Source organism: Erithacus rubecula, assembly GCF_903797595.1.
Source record: "Erithacus rubecula genome assembly, chromosome: 1".
NCBI lineage: Eukaryota > Metazoa > Chordata > Aves > Passeriformes > Muscicapidae > Erithacus > Erithacus rubecula.
Genome location: NC_136658.1, coordinates 86855969 through 86879473, shown reverse-complemented (window position 1 = coordinate 86879473; position 23505 = coordinate 86855969). Strand labels below are relative to the sequence as shown.

The window sequence follows — 23505 nt, the reverse complement described above, 5'->3', positions numbered from 1 at the left end:
AAAAAAACCAATGCAAAGTGAACCAGGAGAAAAGCTGTAAAACAAAACAACTACCACAAAACCAAAAAGCCCCACTCTCCCCTATCAGGGGGGCTGAAACTGCAGGTTAAAAAAAGCAACAGGCAGAAACTTAGGAGTGGCAGTATGCCTTTTACTGAAGGAACACTCAGCCTGTGGCACTTCAGAGATTTCTGTTCTGTGTCCTCAGAATGGCAAACAATTAATTTTCATGTATTTACAAAGCTAAGATCTAAATCTGCTGGTCTGTAGTGGCAAAGGAGAATTGAAACAGCTCAATTTGTCACAGAGGACAAGCCATGCCAGAGAGATGTGGGGTTTTGCCATAAGGGTAGGCAATGAACTGGAACTGAAGCCCATAAAAAAAACCTGACTGTTTTCCACACATGTTAACTAATACCCTGCAGAGTCCCTGTGTTGACAAAACATTTGCAGTATACCGAGAGTTTAATATTTACTTTTGCTTTCTAGTATGTGTTAAAACTACAGTTACACATCAATCTTGTTGATTTTCCCATGTATGAATGAATTGGCTGAGTACTCTGTGTAGCTTAGCCTACAAATCAAGACAAGTGGGAAATTTTGTGTGTATGCTCATGCTGACAGGAACAAACATAAAAAATGTCAAAATGTAGTGATAAATCTGAGCTATCAATAACCACACCTGACAGTAATCTCAGCAGCTGAAAGGTCACATCTTGAAGCTACAGAATGCTCATATTGCAGTGCTCACAGTGCTCTAGGAAACAGTACTAGGGTATGGAACAAACATACACAGGAAAACAAACACATATGTCAGCCCCTTGCCATCCACCTGTGCTGACTGGCACCAGAGGACAATACAAAAGTGAAGTTGGCTCTTCTAAGTTGCTGCTCCCATTAGGAAGGGACACCATGTAATCTGTACAGTCATCACTTTTAAGAGTGGAAGTGACATAGAAACAAAATATTGCTCTTTTTTCTTTTGCTGGTAGAATTAATAAGTTGTTTAGATCATGTATGCAAATTGTTTAGAAATATGCCATTACATCCATCTCTAAGAGATAAATATTCCTGGTTTTCCATAAGATGAACATAACTTTAACAGCCACCTGCTGTTGAGTTATTGAGTTTGTCTCAGCATGAAGTTTCTTAACACTTTTAAAATCTCAGTTGCTTAAGTTTTGGTTATGTAAATTCATTCAGCAGTTTAAATAAGAAACTTCAGGTCCTCACTTTCTGTTCTCAGCTGCCAAAATAAATAGCTGCCAAACTCTGCTAGGGCCTTTCTACACCTATTAATATTGTGTTGCAGTGAATTTAGCCATCTGTATCTATCTGAATTCATTAGCTGCTGCACACATCCAAATCTAAAAAAATCAGAAACACACAAAAGAAAAACAAATGGCTCACATACTACAACACTGTGAGACTGGAAAGAATCATAACAACACATCTGGCCAGCACTTCCTCCTCTCAATGTCAGGATATGAGGGCTGATCAACCAAACCAATTTAGCACAATCCAAGCCACAAATCCTCCATGAATCACGCCTGTGTTATGCTTTTGAGAGCATCATGGTCCCACTGCTGACAAGCCCAGACATGCAGCCTGGCTGGAGCACCCAGCACAACCCCAGCAGAGTAAAGCTGAGAGGAGCCACCAGCAAGTTTCTGCTGGGCTAGGGAGCAGAACAGGACTGCTCAGGGCAACCCAGCTCTCCAAAATACAGACACAAGTCACAAAGCATCCCCCTTGGAGCAAACAGAGTCCCAGCAAAGCTTACCTTCACATATCTTGCTGTCTTTAAGAGCATAACCACTGTAGCATGAGCACTGGTAGCTGCCTAGCTTGTTGAGGCAGAGCTGGTTACAGCCACCATTCTGTGTTCTGCATTCATCAATATCTACAGCAAAAGAAAGTGTCACAGTCAGCTTTTCACATCTGCAAATAATCCACAGGGTGAGAGTGGAATAGGCATTGGGAAGCAGAAAGACCAAACAAGAAACAACATTGCAATTGCAACACAGTGATAACAAAAAGTACTAAGATTTAATTCAAACACTTTATGCATACAAGCTCAAGTTTGTTTAACTTACAATAGAAAAAAAAAAAAAAAAAGGAAAGAGGAGGATCTGTAACTGAATAGTATCTCCTTCACAGCTCTGAGAATACCTAAAAGTATCTTTAGTCGTTGTGGAGGCAAAGAAACTTGTGTGCAGAAGCAAACTGATTGTGTACTTTATATCATAACTGAATACTAAAATTATGTATGGCAAGTAAGTTCAGGACAAAAGAACACTATATTGCTACTATTACAGAACTCATGAGAACACAGGAAGTTCCACGTTCACACCTGCTGAACATTGTGAGCTTAACTGTGCCCCACTGAAGCTGGCAGCAAAAGCTTCACCCTCAATCTACCCTACCTGCTCATCAAGACATGATGAGCATGTCTATGGGATGTCTATGGGATTCCAGAGTTAGCTGATGGGTAAAACAGTAACTCATGGCATTTCATTAGAAAATAAGCTTCAGACTGACCAGTGTCTGAGCTCTCAAAGTCAACTGAATGCTGACTGGTCTGTTTTCTGAATTGATTAAATAAGATGCTTGAGTGATCCTATAATCTCATCACAACATTTACATGAGAAGGAAAGGTTTGGATCATCTGTTGCCACAATTCTGGATTGGCTGAATATGATTTCCAGTAATTACTTACTATTGGCAAGCAAAAAAGCAGTGGCCCTGACAGGATGCCTTGCAGGCAGAAGAAAAAAGCAAAACAAGGAAACCAGAAAACAAGAGGAGGGAAGATAGCTTGTAGAGAAAGCTCTGTGGGCAGCTGGAGCTTCTTGCACAAATAGTTTCTGTCTGAAATTCTCTTTTGTGGTGGTGGAAATACATCAATGGAATATGTGGAATTAAGTGGACATGGAATAAGGTCAGACTAGCAAGGAGGCTTTGACAGACTAATTTTATCAGTTTGTGTGTCATCAGACTCAAACCTCAACTTGACTTGGAAGTCATTGTTCCCATGCAGGGATGCTGATGGGGAGATGAGCCAGCTTCTCTGGCTCTGCAGTCTGTGATCTGCTACACCAGGGCTCACTGCAGCAGCTGATGCAGCTCTGCTGAAAAGCCACTACTACTCTATTTCTGCTGCTGCTTTTAGAGGGGTGGAGCAGAATTTTGGATCATAACTACTTGGATTGCCCTGCCAAGATCAAGCTGAGCTCTACTAGAGTCGTATAAAAATGTTGATGTGAAAAAACTGCCTGTTTCCCAAAAAGGTAAAAACATGAACAGTGTGTAATCCAGGTTCAGTTCTGTGACTTTTGAATTTTGGAGCACAATACCAGTGATCATTTGAGAATACAGCAAAACCCAAAATATCTTTGTTAAAAGAATAAAAGATAATGAAACCAAATTACCTTTTTCACACCTTTTCCCCTGCCAGCCACGCTTGCATTCACAATAGAAATCCCCCTTGAGATCCTCACATTTGACAGTCCCTTCTTTGTGGCAAGGATTGGGAGAACACTGGTTTGGCAAATCTGATTTACACAAGAAATTAAAAACAAAACAAAACAAAACAGAACAATACATTAAAGTCACAGACAACCAGGTGCTTCACTCTCATTAGAAGATGGGAAGCCTACACAGTATTGGAGAATTACTCAAAAATACTTGCACCTGGCAAAACTATAAGCTAATTCTTAGTGCTCACATGCCAAACAAGCTGTGCCAGGAATTTTGCAGAGTACATGAAGCGGAATTTGCTTCATTGCAAAAGGGAGAGAGTTACCACCCCCATATCTGAAGGACACATTCCGAAAGAAACAACTCAAAGTATCTTATTTTTCTACTCTCACTAATTTTTGATGGAAAAAAAATTCAAAAAGCAATATCAACTAAATACTCAAGAAAGGAGGGGTACACTTTTCCATCTTCAACTGAGGATCTTACCAGAGCTGATAGATTTCTGACTAGCAAAATTTTATAAATGAAATTTTTGTTAGATCTTTTCTATTACACAGAATGAAAATAAAAGATGAAAACCCATATATCAACAGCCAAAGAACAGCAAACTATGAATCCAGTTTACAATCAGCACAATGTTCCTATGGGGATTTTTAATTCAAGTTCAAGGATTTGGTAATGATTTTCCTCATTGGAAAGAAGCAGGGGAGTAGTCACCACACTTTGGGCTCCAACTGGAGCCACCTGTCCAAATTCACCTACCCACTTACCTGCATAACACCCAGGGACAGTGCTTCACAGAGGTAGCTAAAGAAAGGATGACAGAATACCCTTGTTTCCACAAAAAAAAAAGTGAGCTGGTAGCTATCATGTAGTAGTAACCAGTTACCATCAGTGCTCTAGATCACTAGTCTTCAAAAACATCAACGTGTTAAGTGTTTCCTCAAGTTTAACCAGAAGGGACAGCATAGAAGCTCATTTTGCAGATTGCAAACTCACCAGTTCAAGAGCCTTTCTTTACACCTATCTCCTCCCAGCACTTGAAATGCCCAGTGTGCACACATTAAGTCAGCAGCAGCAGAAAAGACCTGCACTGGTTTCCATGCACTGGTTCTGCTGAGTCCAGTACAGACTCTTGATATTCTGAAACATGACTTTGTAACATGGCAGGAAGGCTTTTAGGAGAGGAACTGCTCCTAGATTAGCAGCACCACCAGACTCCTCAAACTGAGAAAAGTTAAGACTCTACTTTTTTCAGGATTGTTCTACTTCTACATGTCTCTTCTTAGCTTCTTCTGTGTGATCCTGAAAGTCACTGTCATGAGAAGCTGCTCTGAAAGAACTTTAACACTTCCATGCGTGCAGGCAGTAGTAGCTTCACTGAACAGCATTTTTGTTTGCACTGTCTTGGATTTAAATCTCAGCTGGTAGAGGTTGGCAGGCTTCTCCAGAGGTCACGTGTGTGACCTCCCTGTTCAAGCAGGGCCACCTACAGCCAGTTACTCAGGACCATGGCCAAAAGACTTCTGGCTATGCCAGTGATGGTGACTCCACAAGCTCCCTGGGCAACCTGTGCCAGTCCTGGCTCATTCACACAGTGAAAAAACTTTCACAGTGTTCAGACAAAACCTTCCAGGTGTGCAAAGGTGGGACAAAGCCACAGCCAGGCCACACAAAACAAAGCAAAGCTACATGAGCTGTCTTAACATCCACCTGCCAGAACACCTCCCAGTAAATCCCTGCCCAGCTGACACACTGCTGGAGGAGCTGGGGAAGGAGAGGACACGTTAAGGTGGTAAAGAGCCACAATAGAGCAAGGATGTTCCTTTTCCTAGACAGATCAGAGGGTGTACATTAAACAGAATGCTTTAGTAGATCCAAGTATTTTTGCTTTTTAGCAGCACACACCAAGCCTCCTAAATATGGCAGTGTTTTCAGTCATTTGATAAGCAAATCAAGTCAACAGGGTTATGCACAATTTATCTGATGCATCCACAAGTTTCTGATTCTTCCCCTCAGACTGGATTCTGACATGCCTTGAAGAGCCAGATGGTGGTAACACTGTCCAGCAGAGTAACAACCCATGGTATAATCCATGGATATCAACCACAGAGATTTCTATCACATCAGCACTCTGCTGATTGTTTGTTCTCTCTTACCATGAGAGTTTGAGAACATAAGACACACTCTTACACTCTTCTGGTGGCTTCACAATTGTGCAATTCTGCTGGCTCCATAGAAGGTGCTCCTGATTGAAACCATTGCAAAATAAATGTTTTTATTCATTTACATGACAGATTTTAGTAAAGGTGTTAAAAGTAGTGATGAGTATGACCTTTTCATGTGCTTTGAGCTGTGTCTGACAGCACCTATGAAGCTCATAAGTGCAGACAGAGAATAGAACTACCAATTCCATCTTTGAAATTTGTATGGAAACAGGACTTTGCTTATGCCTGCTGACTATCACTTTCAGTTCATTACTTTGTTCTGTGAATTTATTTTTTGATACCCACAAAATAGTTCATATTGAAACTTCATAAAATGCTAGGCTGCAAATAATATTACACTCAGTAATCTAATAGTAAAAGCTGGGTACATGTGACTTAATAAAAATGTGATTGTGTTTTTTAAGGCCATGTGAAGCTTCATTTCCCAAAAGTCCTGTAGAGTTTTCCAAAGCCTTGCAGAACCAAATCTTTAAATCCTAGATGACCTGCAGGATGTCTTTTAGAAAAAGATCCAGATATTCAGAGAAGGTATAGGTATCCATGTGTAAAGTAAGCATCTATCTGCAAAGCAATTATAAATACTGATTGCAGTCAGTGGAGGTAGTACAATAAACTGAGTCCATACAAGAACTCAGGTCTCCCCAGAGCAGACAGGGTTTGGTTGGAGGAATCCCTCTAGAACCAGAGATTATCTCTCTGCTAACTCTGATGGGAATACTGCTCATACAAGTACCCATGCTGAAAATACCTATTTACACACTGTATTGAATCCTCTGAATCTGGAGCTGAATCCTATCTGCAACCTGATCTCAAGAGTTTATGAAATTAGGAATCCTCACATATTCTGTCTAAGCTATCTAATCACTGTCACACTTAAAATTTCCACCTTATTTCCAGTATAAACTAGCACAGTTAATCACCCTCCAGCCCTTAGGTTGTCCAATGTTTTCGTACACCAGGTTAAAAGAACCTTCCACTACCTTGTTTTGAGAGGAGAAAGGCTGTTAAGAAACAAAGTTTAGAAGTGTCTTGCAGGCACAATCCCATAGAACTACACAGTATTTTGGCAGCATCTGTGAAAAATTAAGAGACCCACTAGAAGTGGCCAAACACGAAGCCTGTCCTTCTTCCAAATGTATTTCAGGCTCCTTCTCTCTTACTTCTCCTGTGAACTGATGATGGCCAGCCAAAACTCAGCCATTTAAAAACCTTTTAATATTTTAATGGGGGAAAATATTATCATTTTCTTTCCAAACCACTGTATCTGCAATGGGCAGAAATCCCTAAAAACAATTATTCAGCTTTTATTTTTTCAGATTTTTTTCATCACTACCCTTTAGATTTTCATTTCTGAGACCCTGATTAGTTGTTTTGAACAAGTGTTCACAGTCAATACCAACATTTTCAGCAGAAACTCCTGTCTCTTTGTTGTGTCACATGAACAAGTACATTGAGCCTCACATCCCAATTTGGTGTAGCTGGCATAGTGCAGCCAGCACAGGTACCACAGGTCTGAGAATTCCCAGTTCAAAGGACTCAACATCCTAAAGTGATACTGCTGCAATCTTCACATACCACTTATTAACCTTGGAATTCACTCTTAAAAAAAAGGTTTTAATGCAGTTTATAAATGTGAAAAGTTGACTAAATACTGATCCCGCTTTGATGAAGCTGAATTAAACTTGATCACTATAAAAGACTGAAATCCAGGGCTAAAAAGAAAATAAATAAACATAGATCTGATTTTCTCCACATCTGAACTGCTCACAGGACATATTTGAAACACTTATGCAGTTTTCTACCTCTGGCACAGCTAAGGCAACTAGAAAGATATTAGAAGAATTCATTAAATTCTCTTCTCTAGTGTTAGTGAAGGACAAAAACCCCTTCACCCTCTACAAAGTTATCATTTTGGCTTCCAAACTGATTTGAGGTTTGAAAGGTAGCAATATTCAAAGCATAGTCACATGATACATGAAACTGATTTCTTAATGTAAAGAAGGCTGACAAAGTGTGGTTTGACTTTAAACTCCTCTTGAGGTTTTTGAACATAGTGAGCCAAAGCTAGCATTCAAGAGAATAGAAAACAAGGTACCAAATGTAGTGTACAGCCTTATGGTACCTCCTATTTCTTGTCCCTCTTGCTTCTCATATTATTCAAACCTTGGGAAACTGTGGGAAAGAAATTTGCATCATAAAACATCAAAGCACTAAAACTTGACAGTAAGATGGCATTAGGTTATAAAGTGGGAAAGATTTTGTTTAGTGGTATGGAGTCTTAAGCCTCAAGAATAGGAAGACAAGTATTGAAATACTACCAAAAATAGAGATGGATGAGCTAGTCCCACATCCTCAGGTAGAATAACATTTAACTACAATATAAAAACCAAAAATGCTTACTATGAACACATGTAAGGAAATCTGGATTTCTTGTATATGGCGACCCATATTTCTGAATACAAGCTGAAAAACAGAAAATGAAATTGCTATTGTTACAGTGGTCAAGGACAGCTGTTCAAAGCATGTAAAATGATACCTGGCCTGCAAGGATTTGCAAGGTGGATATAAAATCTGTGCAATATTATCATCTCCCACATGTCTTAAAGTTCTGAAGCTTTTAGCTTTGATGTACAGCAGTTAAAAGCCATTTGAAAAGGATGATTACTTAACCAGTTGCTACTATGATTCTAAAACTAGGGTATTAGCTACTCCAATTTGACCAACTTAATTACTTAAAACCTCCAAAAAGCATGTTTTTTTCTACCACTGTGGCATTTGTGATCTTAAGTACAACATACTAAACACAAATAGAAAACAGTATGATGCCATGGCTATAATACAGTCAATAAAATAAGCCAGTAGCTCAATGAGGCACCTTTTTTAAAAGGTGATTAGTTTTTAACGAATTTAATTAAAAAGAGAAAAAGGTAGAAAATTACAAATTATTTCATAACACTGCAAGCCACAGATATATAAGCAACATCAAGATTTTAACATGCAGAAAACACATGAAACATCTCTGTCTGCAAATGTGCACATAAGTAAAAACACACACCGCAAAGTACAATAAGGAACATGAAGGCTATCTTAAAAGTTAGCAATGCATGCTTATTGCAATCAGATTTCCATCACTTTCCTTAGCAGAGACTTCAGCTGGGACAAGTTCAAGTGTAAGGCACATGCCAGTACTCCCACAAAGTGAAAATAAAAGCTGCAACTCACCCAAGTATTTCGGGTAAAAATATTCCTGTAGAAGGGGAAAGAAAAAAAAAAAAATTAATCATATTTGTTTCTATTTTCATGCTATTTAAGAGCAGCTGTTATTTTAGTGGTCTTTCATGGCAGTTGTTTAACAATTCCAAACACCTAATTTCCTTTTATTCAGAACAGGAAGCAGCACAGTATTATACATGCATTTTGTCATTTGAAAAGGACAGAAACATTAGCTCATGTCAAGGTATTTTTTTCTGATAGCAGCTGATCAGTGATTGAACGTGAAGACACCCTCCAAGAGATAAAGCTGCTGCTGATGGCATGAGGTAGAGGAAGGAATTGGAATCTAGGGGCAAAACCCTAGAGGGAAGAGTACAGGATCATTCAGACACCCTGTGCCTCCTCGAAGGCATTCTGCTGATGCAGATCATGACCACCACAGCCACTAGAAAAAGCACCTTTTGCTCTTACAAGGAGCACTCTACAACTCAAACAGCACCTATTGCTGTACCACCCACACCTCACATCCTGGATGCTCAAAGAGGGGAGCAATGACACTTTGCAGAGGGGGGAAAATTGACATCCATTGCTCTAAAACCAGCCTGCAAAGGGCATTGCCATTCCTCTTGCCTACATGGTCTTACATTACTCTTCCCTACTTTGCATCAACAAAGTGCAGCCATACAGTTAGAGCAGCATCATTTTGCTGATGTGATGTGAATCTAACCTTGCATGTTAGAATGGTCAGCCTGGTGAGGCTTTGGGAGTCCCATGACTGCTTGCACCAACACAGAGAAACAGCAGAAAAATGCACTTGTGATGCATGGAATAATGGGAGATTGGCTGGAGCTGACAATTGTATCACATTCTTTAAAAAATACGAAACTTCATGGCCAGGAAAAAAGCATTTTTTTCCACCTTCATGATGGTTTTCGTAGTATTTAAGTCACTAACTGAAGTGCTGTTAGAATGGTATTTGGGGCACTGAATGAGGAAAAACTTATGCATTGTATCAATGCTTAATTTTTTTTTTTTTTTTTTTGCTTAAATAAACCATTTCCCAGCTAATTATGAAAGCATATGCACAGTATAATTATCTTTCATTCAAGAGGAGCAATTTCCATATTCACCATCTTCAGTGAGATTGGGACAGTAAATACCCTGCATTCTACAAAATTAAATTGGTCTATACAATGTGCAAGAGAAGAAACTAATTTATCTTCTCCTCTTATTACAGATGTTTGGATTGGATCTGTACAGGCATGTGTAAACAACATGATTCAGTTTGATCTGGACTGTCCAGGGCAATCAATTGCTCTGCTGTAATTTACCAGAAGAATCAATTGCTTCTGGCAAATATGCTCCAGTTACTGAAATGCACCATGTAAATATTCAGCTTAAACTATGAGAGCATCAGCAAGCAAGAATATACTTATGTTAATTTTCAATTCTGACATGAGGATGATATGCTTGGCATCTTTTGGGGTTGAGCTTTGAAATGTTTCTTCAGCTTGAAATGTTTCATCAGAGACATGAGCTCAGAACCCACTACTCTTCTGTTTTTAAGGTTTTAGTTTGGAAACAACCAGTAAAAAAATGCAGTCAAAATAAAAATAAATCCAAGCAGTCTAAGTATTTAGATGGGTCCACATTTGTGCTATAACCACAAACTGAACTTCAACAAGTACTTAAGGAGAAAAAGATTTGGGCATGTAATAAAATATTCCAAATATTTCTTTCATTATTCCCCCTTTATTCCATGTACTTCACAAGAATGTGCAGATGTATTTAACCACCAACAGGATAATCCAAACCCTGGCAAGAACAATGGTTTTGGCACTCACAGGACAATAAATAGAAGTTTTCATATTCATGACTATTAGCCTAATTGCCCCCTGTCAGTGTTGGCAAAGGCATTTTCTCCTTGACCTCTGGTGAATTGGTTTAGTGCTAAAAAAGTGGTATAGAATTTACTTTTGTAAAAGTAACTTCCAAATTCAAACCAACTGTGTATTGACTCAATGCCAGTTGAACAGCAGATAAGTGAAACTCCAAGGCATTGTACCACCACAAGCTTCATTCCACAAAGTATGTTGCCAAGTAATTTTAACAGGAGGCTATTAACAGAAATTTAACTCTCCTTTCCCTGTCTTTCTCATTTGCTTATTTTATACAAAAGCACTTGCTGATTAGTAGGTTTACAGATTTACAAAACCTGCTGATACTACCATGTTCACAGGTTCCAACATTATTCATTCTTGTATGATTAGCTTTCCATTTTTTTCCATACTCAAATTTTCTTACAACTGGCTTCTGTAAATACATTGACATATATTTACATTCAGAGAAAAGATTAATCAAGAATGAAGGATGAATGACCTTACACCTTGAGAAAATGAACCTGATTGAACTGTAGTCCCTTTTCATAAAAATGCTGATGAGAAGTTTCTTGGTTAAAAACCCAAGCTGTGCCTAACCTGGTACAGATACACATTATTTCTCATGTGAGCACTCAACTCTTCAATGTCTTTTCTGTCTTCTGTGATGTACTAAGGTTTAATGACCCCCATCTGTCAGGGAAAATGAAAATCCTATCGACAGTCAAGCCCCTGTTAAAAGTGTGCAACTCATCTTTCGACTAGAAGTGTTCAATTGTATTGTCAGTATTCTACAAAAATGCCAAGAGAAGTGCTTTAAGGTTTGCAAAGAAGGAGCTGGCAAAGATGCTGTGTTACTATTTTGCTGATTTCTCAACAAGTCACCTTCAATTTCAGGCTCAATAAACTTCTCACCATCCAGAAAGTCACACACTGTTCACAGGATCAAACACAGGAAGCTGTTTAACTGTTACCACTAGGGTGGCAAAAAATCACCACATAATTATGTAAGTGTCAAATTTTCAGTTTAGATTCTCACAAAAAAGGTCAACATTTAAGTGTGGTCAGCCCTTCCCCTTTAGATCTGTTTCCTAATTACTGCTGAAAATAAAAGCAGGAGCAATTGGCTTTTTAAATAAAAAGCTATAAAAAAAGACATGTTGGACATAAACATCCTCTGGACAGGCTGCTGCACAGACACTGACCTCACCAAGCTCTCTAACCCATCTGTCCTGTAGTAATGTCCCAGTGCAGGCAAAAGGAAGACAAAGGCTGCAGAAGCTCCAACCTTCACTAGAGACCAAACATCACAAATGCAGCTTCAAAAATTCCAACCTCTGTGACTGTTCCCACCAAGGAAACTTGAGTGTATTTCCACCTCTCTTCTTTGTGACCCACGTATCAGCCAGCATGGCTGGGATGGGAGAAGCTGTAAAAGTCAAGGGCCTGGCAGCAGGACACTGGCAGCCTGAGGTGCCCTACTACACAAATGGTTCTTCTGTAAATTATATCTTTTATCTGCTGCCACTACAGGTCAAACGTGTAGTACGACACACCAGAGTTGTACCTCACCCGTGAGTTACATGCCATGGGCCACCCAAAGCACAGCTCAGCAGAGATCTCAGGTAAAGAGGAAGAAACAGGAGAGACTGGGAAGTGCCTCACATCCTCACATCCCCACCCTTTCAGGGAGGTGCAAAGCACAGCATCAGGCCAGTCTCTCCAGGCAGGTCCTGGCTTGCTTTCTTCAGCTCAGTTCCAGAGACCTTTCTCTTGCTGCCCAGGAGACAGAACTGTGCTTTAACAGAAGGGATTTAAGCTCTACAGCCCCCATCCCTTTCACACAAATATGTGTACATGCTAGAAGCAAGTCTTCTGATTCATTAAATGCAATTTTTTGCTTCCACAACAGTGTTGCAAAATCTAAGAGTGCATATTTTTATTTCAAAGTACAGTGACACCAAACATGGGTATAAGAATTCTGTTCATGGGGCTGTGTTCCTCTTCCACCTGCAGCTGGAGCTTACTATTACCCTGATAAAACAACCACTACAACACTTAGTCTGGACACCTAAGAGAGCATAATTTTAGAAGTGTCCTCAAAAAAATAAACCAAAGCAAACAACTCCTCAAAAACTCTGGGTTGTCCATTTTTATATTTGGCTTTTTCCCTCCAAATGATAAGAACAGTTTCTCTGGGGCCACCCCCACGGTGCCTCTCATTGAAACAACTGAGGAGAACAGCAACATGAAGGTGGGAATGCACAGCTGTGGAGAGGAAGGGGCAGTAACACCTATGTCAGCCTCCCTGCCAAAGGAAACCTACATTGTGACTGGGGTCACCATCTATTTTCAGCTCTATGGCCAAAGTCCATTGTGGTAAAATCCAAAAGTTAGTGTAGTCCTGCTGCGTTTTTAGAGAAGATGGAAAAACACCAAATCAGAACAGGCGTTAACATGAGTCACTTTATAAAAATAGCCCTTCTGAAAACATAACAATGACCCTGTCAACACCAGGAAAATGTTCTCACTCTTGCTTTACTTTAAAATAACTGGTAACACTGGAGACCTTAGTGCTGCTGTTTATTTTGCTTGCGTACCAGGTCAGGTAAGACTGTAAGGCATGGACTGTAATGAAAATCATGTTTGAGCTCTAGAGGCCACATATAAAAGATATAGATTATAGGAAAGTTGCTCATGTTTCTGGACAACTGGCTCTTGGTGGCCCTGCTTGGGCAAGGACAATGGACCAAAAGGCCTCCAGAGGTGCCTGCCAACCTCAACCAGTCTGTGATTCTGTGACTGCAGTGCCACTAACACTGGAGCATTTCACTGACTTGTGTTAGCAACAGTGATTTCTAAAAGCACTTTCTTAGTTACCTAGTTACATCTAAGAGAGTAGCAACAACTCCCACATCATGCCCTTTCCTTATTTCCATATAATGACTCTCCCTTTTCCTCTTTCCTTCAGGACTGAATGTTTGTCTTGGACATGGCCAGACCTCATTTATAAATGTTCTTCATGTTTCCACAATGTGGGCTTGCATTATCCTTAAAGAAATTATTGCTACCAACCATAATTGGCTATAACTCAGTGTTTGCCAGTTTTCCACTGTGACAACCTGGGAATGCAAATCACACTGATGCTCAAGAACTCTCCTTCTTTTTTAACACTCAGCCCCAGACTTTAGGTGCACAGCAAATCTCTCAAATGAATGCCATCTTGCACAAGCTTTCCTTCTCATCATGAGGGATCCATTACTCAGACAGGTTAATTTGCTTCTTATTTTGCTTTGTGGCAATCTGTATTCTTTATAGGAAGGGCAAAGAGAACTTCTCTTCACAATTTGGCAAGTGAGGAATTAGAGAAGCAAGTAGGTCACATTACAATCCAAAAGCAGCCTTCTAGTCTCAACTCCTACCAGACAAGTTACAGCTGCCTAGGGTAAGTTTTAGATTTTTTTGTCCATTTGTCAAGTATCCACACTGTTCTGCTATTCAGGTGCTCAAAAATTGCCTTCAACCAAGCTGATGAACTTTCCAAAATAGAAGCATTCAACACCACACTCTCCAGTATGTCTTCCATAGAGACTGAGTCCCTCTGCAGAATCCTCAAGTCTGAAATAAAACCCATCCTTTGTCATAACATCCTTTGCTCTGTTCTGGGCAGCAAGACTGTTTCCCAATAGCTTACTGAGCTGCCACTTCAGCAAAAACTGTTTCACTACAATGAGGAAAAAACCACCAATTATTGGAATGCATCATTAAAGGGGAGGGAAAATTACTGAAAGGAAAAAAAAAAAGACAAAAAAAAAAGTTCACATATGTCACAGATACTTTAAATTTTGTAAGGGTGCAGAGGGCACAGAGACATGATTTCTATAGGTGGCCTGAGGGAGGGTTTGATTAGACAGCAAAAAGTGTGAAATGGATAACTGGTGCCAAATACTTAAACAAAAATAATTTGTAGTGTGATTCCAATTGGTTGCATATGCTTTTAAGTTATTCTGACAGAAATCTGACCACAAATGCATTGAGCTTTCCTCCACTGCTTCAGAACTGAACTCTCCCTCCAACTGCAATAGTGTGCAAGATCTCAATTCGATGACAAATGTTCACTCAGTGTTGCTTGTTTGAATCCTTACTTGTTGCAAGAGTTACAGAATTTGTATGAGGGTAAACTAACACTCATTCAGGTAGTTTAGTCAAATTAAGGAAAAGAGTACATGACAAAAGACATAGCCTAAGTAAAAGGCTGTCTCTCCAACACCATCTATATTTACTCTGTAATTATTTCAGTCATATTTAAAACTGAACATGTCATATATCACATCAAACATGATTTAAATATCTATGATCTCTCATAGGTTCTGTGACATTTTATCCACTGAAGTTTTTCCCCTCCTTGTAATGCAATTCTGTTTCTTTAGATCTTGCTTATCTGCAGAGGTTGCAACTCATACTAACATCACTCAATCACATAAAGCATTTAAGGATTTGGACTCAGAGGGCACAGGGAAGAAAGGAATAGGGAAGTGGCATCTTAGATGACACCACGCCCTTGTGACAGAATCTGATCTCATACTTCCCTGTTCATTATTTTAATAATTAAGTAACTTTTGCTTTTCTGGAATTGAACTAGAACTTGCTATTCCAGGAATCAGCCAAATATGGTAGCTTTCCAGGAACATGTGATTTTGTGCTGTGCAAGCACGACCCATTGTCCTTTTATCTCTTCATTTATGTACCCTTCTGTCCTGGCAGGTGTGTAGAGTGAAGACAACACCAACACTTTTCCCTTTTCTTAACTTCCCAACTTTGCTCTCCTTCCAGTTCCCACTGCTGATGCTCAAAACAACAGGGAGAAAGCACAAACCCATCAATAAGCAAATTTCCCCACAGATCTGGTCCATGCATGCAGAGCCTATAGAACAGCAGTCATAATGAAACTGTGATGAAACCAAAGATGCAGAAGGGAGATCTGCTGAAAAACTTCAATCAGATTCTCCAAGGCTTGGATGTTCATTCACTGTCATGACAGGCTGAGCTGTGACAATCATTTCTGTTTCTCTTCCAGCACCTGGCTTTCCCATCCTAACCTCAGGCTGTGCTTTCCACAGTGTCAGTCCCTGCTGGACTGGGCAACTGATCCAGCTGCAAAATTACCATTTTTCTCTGCAGACAACTTTTCTTTAGGTTAAGTTACTTTAACTGGTCCATGCAGTTAAATTGCTGTAATTTCAGCCAAAATTTCACCTAAATTGCTATACAAGGATGAAAAGAGGAGGCAAAGGAGTTGCTTATGTTTACCAGATCAGCTGAGGGGAGAAGTAAACCATTGCTCTGCTCCTTCTCAGTTTCTTCTAAATCTGCAATAGTATTTCCATCCTTGTTCTTCATTACTTAGTGTAAAGCCACTGCTTGTAATTCATTAAGTTCACTCAGACTGTGGAACACACATCAATCACAGCTGCCAATTTATACACATTCAATGTTTCTCTTAAACAGCTGCACTAAAAAAATTGTATTAATTCCCAGTAGACTGCTCCTTTTTTTTTTTTAATTTAATAAAGCAAATGAAATTAGCTAATTGCCACAAAACTGTTCTCTTAATTTTTAATTGTCTTTATTCTCCTCTCACATATTTATTAAAATTTACTGTACTGCTCTAGAAAACTTACTTACCCTAACTTCATCTGTTTTTCCATTATCATCCATCTTGAAACCAGTATAAACACCCCACTTCAATTCTTAGCATCTTTTTCCACCCTATCTTCAAACAGTCCCTCAACATATAAGTCCTTTTTGTCTTCTCCTGCTCCTTCCCTCCTCCTGCACAGGACATTTAGTGTATACTACTTTTGTGATGTCGTGTGTCAGTATTTCCAGGTCTACTCTGAATTTTTGGGCTGCTCAGCCACGAGTAGAAACTGATACAGATCAGGTGGGTATGAGTTCAGCACAGTTGATGAAGTTGTGTCTGCTTCCACCAACAGCAAACTTTGCTCACCCTTCTCTATAACTTCTGATAAATCAGCATTTAGGCAATAAGTGCATAACCTGCCTCCTAAGGAAGGCAAGAGTATTTTTGTCTCCCTCCTGCTACTGAACACCACCACTGCCAGAAGATGCTGTGTCTGCACTGCAAAGTAGATGGGAGCATCCTGGTCCAGAGTCCCAATCCTTTTGCCTTGCAGATCAGTTAGACCCACTGGATTTTGGTACAAAGCTCCCTTGTCTTTTATACCAAACTACAGGAAGAAGGAAAGAAAGGGAAGGAGATCACCTGGTGGACACCCAGACTTCATCCCAACAGGCTGGGATGTCACTGTGGTATATACCTGGTCACTCAGATTTTTGCTTTCTTTTTCTCTCCTTCAACCCCTTCCTGGACAGAAGTCTAAATATACCCACATTTTCTTTCTCAAAAGCTATTAAACAGGTACCACTGTGCCTGGGAATCCATTCTTCCATGTACTAAGACCAAGCAGGTTAAAACATCAGCACAGAGTTTTCCAATAACCCTTCCTCTCCCTCTGCACCAACAAGAAGAGGTAAAGAAATCTATACCAGCTATAAATCCAGCCCTTTCTCCATGCTCTGCCAAAATATCAAAACAAATCAGTATATTGAGAAGAACTGTCACAGCAAATAAAACCAGATTTTTGCCTGCATCTAGAAAGGAATATTCTATACAGGGATGATGACATCTGTGTCTAAAGACGACATCAGTATTTTTCATGTCTAGACTGCACAACATTCACTAAATTACTTAAAAGAAATTTTACACTGCTTCACTCCCTCAGTAAGTCCTCTCCTCCCTCTACATGCCTTCATACTTTCTTGATTAATATTTACATCTACCTTGTTATTCTTAGAAATAACATCTAAACATTGCCTGGCAAGCCTGCCTCCTAAAAGATCAGAATGAAATTTGGATGATCCTAGTCCATGGATGAAGCTCATCTGTGTTATCAAGACCATGCCATGTTATGGAGCACATAAAAAATAAAACCTAGTGAGCCACCAACACACTGAAACCCAACCAAACTGAGCCTTATTCCACCCTATACACTGCTTCATCTGCATTTCAGCTTCTCAATAAACCCAGCCTAGCAGAAAGAATGCTGACACTGTTGGATGATAAATGCCCCCAAAAACTTGGTCTGGTGTCACTGCTGCCCTTGCCATGAGTGGGAGAGTGGAGTAGATTCCTCTTCAGTACCAAGTTACACTGTGATTCTCTGCCAGTGCTTTGTGTATCTGACAAGCTGTAGATTTTAATAACATTTTGGATGCAAGTCCCTCAAAAAACAGAATTTTCACGTGTCTGCCTATGAATCAGATGTCCATTCTGCATGCACATGGAAACCAGCTGGCTTTCCTCAGTGCTCTACTGAGGGCCAAACCCATAAACAGTAAACACAGGTGGCCAGGCTGACCTACATCAGCGTTTCTGGTGTGCTTAAGAGTTTTCAATGCATTCAGCATGGTAATTTCAGTGGTCAGCTGCAGGAAGAGCAGTAATTCTTCAGCAGTAACAGCAAGCAAGATGTGTAGGGACAGATACTGCACTATGGTACCAAAGGATAAGAGGCTGCATTCAAACATCTTCCCCATGCTGAGCCTTTCAAAACAGAGAAACTGCTTGCACAAGGACACTTTTTTCTTCATTAAAATACAATGTTTTCTGTGAAGATCAAGATCTTCACTCCCTTCTGCCCTTTGTTTTACATGCTTGGATGACCAGATTTTTAGAACGGGTCAACCAAATTCCAGAGTAGTTTATCAGTCACTTAACAAGCTGTAATACCTTGACTGCATACCAAGGTCAAATATTTCTGCAGTGCTGCTTTTATAAGGCCTTGTCAACATCTTAAATGAGATAACATTCTTATCTCTGCATCCAAGATATTTTGCAACTTCATCCCATCTATCACACCTAGCATATATTCTGAATAGATTACATTTAGAAAAAGTCTGCATACCTCCCATCAAGATGTTTTCCATCCTTCTTTTTTTTACCACCATATTATCTTTTAATTTTTCTGTTTGGCACCTCTATCATAAATGAAATTACAAAACAGGAACTATCCCAGAATTCTGCACTAATGTTTAAGGATGTTATAATCAGCTTCATGAAAAAGGTAGGCTGCAAGACTCATTAATCCAGGCCACTCACTTTTACCATGTATAGTCATACAAGTGGCACAGACTGAGTTTTGTTCTGCCTCTTAAAAGAAAAAAAAAAATCTAAAAATGTTTCAATTGATCTTCCTTCCTCTAGTCTGAGCGAGCTGATATTTATATTTTCCGTAACATAAAAGACAAAAGCTTCACTGCCCTGCACATGAATGGCCCTTGGGCCCTGCCTGATACACTATTCTTAGCAGCTGATGTAAGCAATTGCACATGTGGCAAAATCCACATTCAGGTTTCAGAGAATGTGCATCTTCTGCTGCCTGCAGATGTTGTTCTGTAAAGCTGATCACTGAAACAATGGAGGGCACAGAAAAAGGCTGGTCTGATATAGGTATGTGACACTATTTCATTTACTGGTCTGTCCAGGAAATATGTATCTTTCTGTAAAATTTTTGCTAGATGTTACAATTGGCTGCATAAGGTTATGGTTTTACCTGGGTAGCATCACATGAGCTACTTTACAGCCTTGCTTCATCTTTTACCTTAACTTCTGGAACTGTTTTATTGAATCAATTAATACAATTTCCTATCACATCTTTAGGTCATAGTCTTGAAATAACACCTTGAAATTCTCCTCACATGACCACAGGATAGTCAAGAATGACAGGGTTGGTAAGGAAGACTCATACATTTCATTAGCATCAATGGAGGGGAAAAGGGAAGAGGGACAACACTTTTGGTCTGACATCACAAGCCTTTCTTGAGGTTAAACCAAGAAGCATCAAGATTGATTGACTCATCTTAAACTAACAGAGTTGTCAAGGCTGCAAGGCCATTGTTCCTGTGGGACTGTAAACAGCCAAATGCCTTCATAGGTGCTCATCTGATGCTTTAAGACATGGGAGATGCAACAGGACAGATTGCACTGCTGTGTTCATCATGGCTTGCCTGCATAGCCTCACAGAGATCAGCACAGGGCAAAAAGTGCTGTAGCTTTTCTTTCTGCTGCAACCTAAGTAGTCAATCCCTGTGACCAGGTTCAGTAGGCACATGCAGAAATTTCAGCCTTCCCAAACTACAAGGAATTGTCTTCTGTCAACAGCAATCTGCACATTTCCCTGGTCAACAAAACCTCACTTTACCAGCATGGATCAGCTGCAGCCTGACAATATGCTGAAGCATGATTGCAGTTGCTGTAACTCTTCAAAAAGCTTGGTGTTGTTTAAAGAGTTTTTGGCTTTTCTAAGTCAGGTCTGTCTCAACCAGCATCTTTCTTCTGTCAGTCACTATGGCTGGATGTACAACAGCATCAGTGAAACGACAGCACAATAACTCCCTATTGTTTAAAATACACTTCCATTGAGAATTAATACTCTGTCCACAAAATCCACAGGTACTGCTAGAGGAGTAGTCACCTATGCATTAAAAAAACAGTGAAGACTTCCAGTGCAGAGTAGCAACAGCCCCCACACATAACCTTTGCCACCATGCATTAGAGAGCTGCTACTGAGCAACAGCTGCCACTTTTATGTCACATACTGTTGCAAAAGGGAGAGGAAGGGCCATAAATCCCCCTGATTTATTACAGCACACTTGCTTCCCAGTCCAATTGAAACAAAGTAATGCAATGAGTAGGACACTGCACTTAGCAAGCAAATTCACAGCTATTGGGAAGTTTGTGTCTCAGAAAAGGCAGGATCTTATGTCACTGCAGATCTAAGTGTCCTGGTGTAGAAGGACATATTAGGGGACACAGACACTAGAAGCCCATCTAGCCATTTGTCAGGTTTTCAGACTAGAGTGAAACCTAGCAGCAATAGCAAAGGAAATACACCAAAAAATCAGAATGCTTGCAATGACAGAAAGCCAGCATTGTCCTACAAAACATCACTTTATGGTGGTATCATAAAGAATTTATACTCTATGTGAAAAGAATTTAAACCAAAATGATTTCATTATTGTCATTTCAGTAGGACAACTGAGTATTCTTTACAATTTACAAAATCAGTAGCAAATACTGTTAAAAAGTCCTGATATATTTGAACACTACCCTGCCCTTAAACTGATCTATCAATGCATTGCCTTTGGCTACTTTCTTGGCCAGCAGCCAGTTAGTATAAGTAGTGACCTTGGATCACCTTTGTTCCAGAAGGCTACAAAATCACACTCACCATGGTTTTCCCTGTACTCAATGCTATGTGATGAATATTTATACTGAGTTTGAAGTTATATTACTCAACACTAATATGGAAGTAGTTGTGCAAGCCACTCTCACGCCACTACAATCATCCACATCCTGAAGAATCTCAGTTTTTGCAGAACAGAGGCAAACACTGCTACATGCAGAAGTGACTACACATACACATAAAAGGTGTAACATTGAACACCACCTGGGCAAGTGTTCCATATTAGTCTCAAAAATAAAGACTGTCAAAAACCTATCACTTTGCTTTTGCTGTATTTACTACTGCCTGTGACAGCAAGCTACTGCACTCCCTATCCAGTGCTGAGGCTGCTAATGAGGCACACGTGTCAAGACTTGCCTTACTGAAGCATAAAACATCTCTGCTGAGTCCCTCCCTTGCCTGTGGTTTGTGTCTCTGTGTACACACACACGTGCTTGCTCTCTCTCTCCCTCTCTGTCCTATCTTCTCCCTAGAGCATCATACCATTAACAGGAACATGCTGTGCAGAACTGAGCCTCAGTTTGAACACCAAGAAAATCCACTTCCTACTGCTAAATCAATGCCAGATCGTCTTTGCAATGAGAACAGCCTACCCAAAACAGTGTTGAGAGGAGGTGTAAAGTGACTGGAGGAGTAAGCCAAGCTTAGTAAAGCATCCACATGCTGCTTGAAGTGACAAGACTGAAGTGAAAGTCAACCTAGATAAGACTGGAAAAGACAGCTCCATGTATGTGTGCAGTCTGTGAGTGTGTGAATCCATGGTGTTACAAGTGCAGCAGTACCACATTCCCATATATATGCTCTCCTGCTGTCGTAGCGACATGTCCTGAACCTACTGATTCTAAGATGCTGCCCAAGCTGAATTGGACCCCATAGACTTAAGAGTGGTTAGGACATTCTTCTGAGAAACCCCAATTATGGTATATGCTGCAACACCAAGGGGATTTTAAATACAGCTGGGATGGGGAGCTGGAGGGAAGAGCAGGTAAGGTATCCAGACAAAGAAGCTGTATCGTTATGTTATACTGTTTTTGCTTCATGGATTTAGACCATGGGTGAGCAGGACCCTTCTGTGACAGCCCTACAGCCGCTGCCAAGCTGGGCTGCTCACCCAGACCACGCTCACCGAGCCTTGTTCAGGCTGAGCACTAGGTGCCTTGCAGTCATCCACCGAATGGCCTTGGGTCCCGCCGCTCCCGATGCCTTTCCCAGCTGTGCCGGCAGCTGGCATCCAGCCGCGGACAGAGGGTGGGCGGGAGCGCGGAGCCGGACATCCCCCCGGACCTCCGCGGAGCTCCGCGTCCTTACCGTCTCTGGGTCATTCTCAAACACCTCCCGCGCCTCCTCCTTGCTGCAGTGCTCCTCCACGCACTCCCTCTCCAGGTGCCCTTGCCTGGTCTCCTCGAAGATCTGGTAGGCTCGCCGCTGCCTCTGCCGCAGGAACTGGGCGGCTTCCGGGGCGCGCAGCAGCACGGCTGGGCAGGAGCGGGAGGAAGGACGGGCAGCGGTGAACAGCTGAGCCCGCCTGGCCGCCCCGGCCCCCCGACCCCCACTCGCACCCCGCCCGCCCCTCCGGGGACACCGAGCGCTCTCCTGCCCAGGGCTCCGGTGCATCCCCAGCGCGGCCCCTCTCCCGCATCCCCCCGGCCCCGCCGCCCTCACGGCAGCCGCTGCGCATCCCCCGCACCCACCGCGCCCCGCAGCGCACCCGCGCCCGCACACACGCGGGGCGGCGGGGGATGCTCGGCGGCGCGTGTACTCACTCTGCGAGCAGTCCGCCGCCAGCAGGACGAGCAGCAGGGCGGCCCCGAGGGGCGCCGCGGGATGCGGCATCTCTGCGCGGCGGCGGCCGGGCCGGGCGGGAGCGGGAGCGGCGAGCGCGCTGTGCTGCGGGAGGGCGGCGGAGCCCGGGGGCAGCCGCTCGCCCGCCTTCCCGATCCTCTGCGGGCGCCGCAGCCTCACGGGGACACACAGCGACACACCTCGCGGCGGAGCGGCGCCCGGCCCGGCCCCGCTACCTGCCCGGCCGCCGGAGCCGCCGAGCCGAGCGGCGGGGGCGGGCACGGCGAGTCGGGCCGATGGGCGGCCAGCGGAGCGGGGAGCGTGGAGCGGGCGGGGACTGCTCCCGCAGCGCCAGGCACACCGCTTTAATAGCTGCGGGGCACCGCGCTGGAAGGGAGAAACTGGCACCAAACCCAGCCCAGTCCTGCCATAAATTAGAAAATTGGGCTCCCCACACGCACCAACACAGGTTTTCGTCAGAATTGCATTTTGAGTTTGTTCCAGTATTTTAGGGTGAGCTCCCAGGAAAGAGATGAATTATTGCCAATATGTTGCAAGCCATGCTTTACTGTCCCTTGTTCCTCCGTAGTTACACAG

At 41.7% G+C, this 23505-nt stretch overlaps 1 protein-coding gene across 1 annotated transcript in view; it reads right to left on the bottom strand.

The window, feature by feature from the left end:
• Positions 1-23116, bottom strand: part of GAS6 (growth arrest specific 6) — a 38789-nt gene extending 15673 nt beyond the window's left edge. Inside the window, exons 1-6 of the mRNA XM_079316788.1 lie at positions 22890-23116; positions 22435-22601; positions 8931-8955; positions 8109-8171; positions 3432-3554; positions 1784-1903 (exon numbers count right to left, since the gene is read on the bottom strand). Coding sequence (XP_079172914.1) covers positions 1784-1903; positions 3432-3554; positions 8109-8171; positions 8931-8955; positions 22435-22601; positions 22890-22959 — 568 coding nt within the window. The 5' untranslated portion in view covers positions 22960-23116. The remainder of the gene's footprint in view (positions 1-1783; positions 1904-3431; positions 3555-8108; positions 8172-8930; positions 8956-22434; positions 22602-22889) is intronic.
• Between the last annotated feature and the right edge of the window lie 389 nt (positions 23117-23505).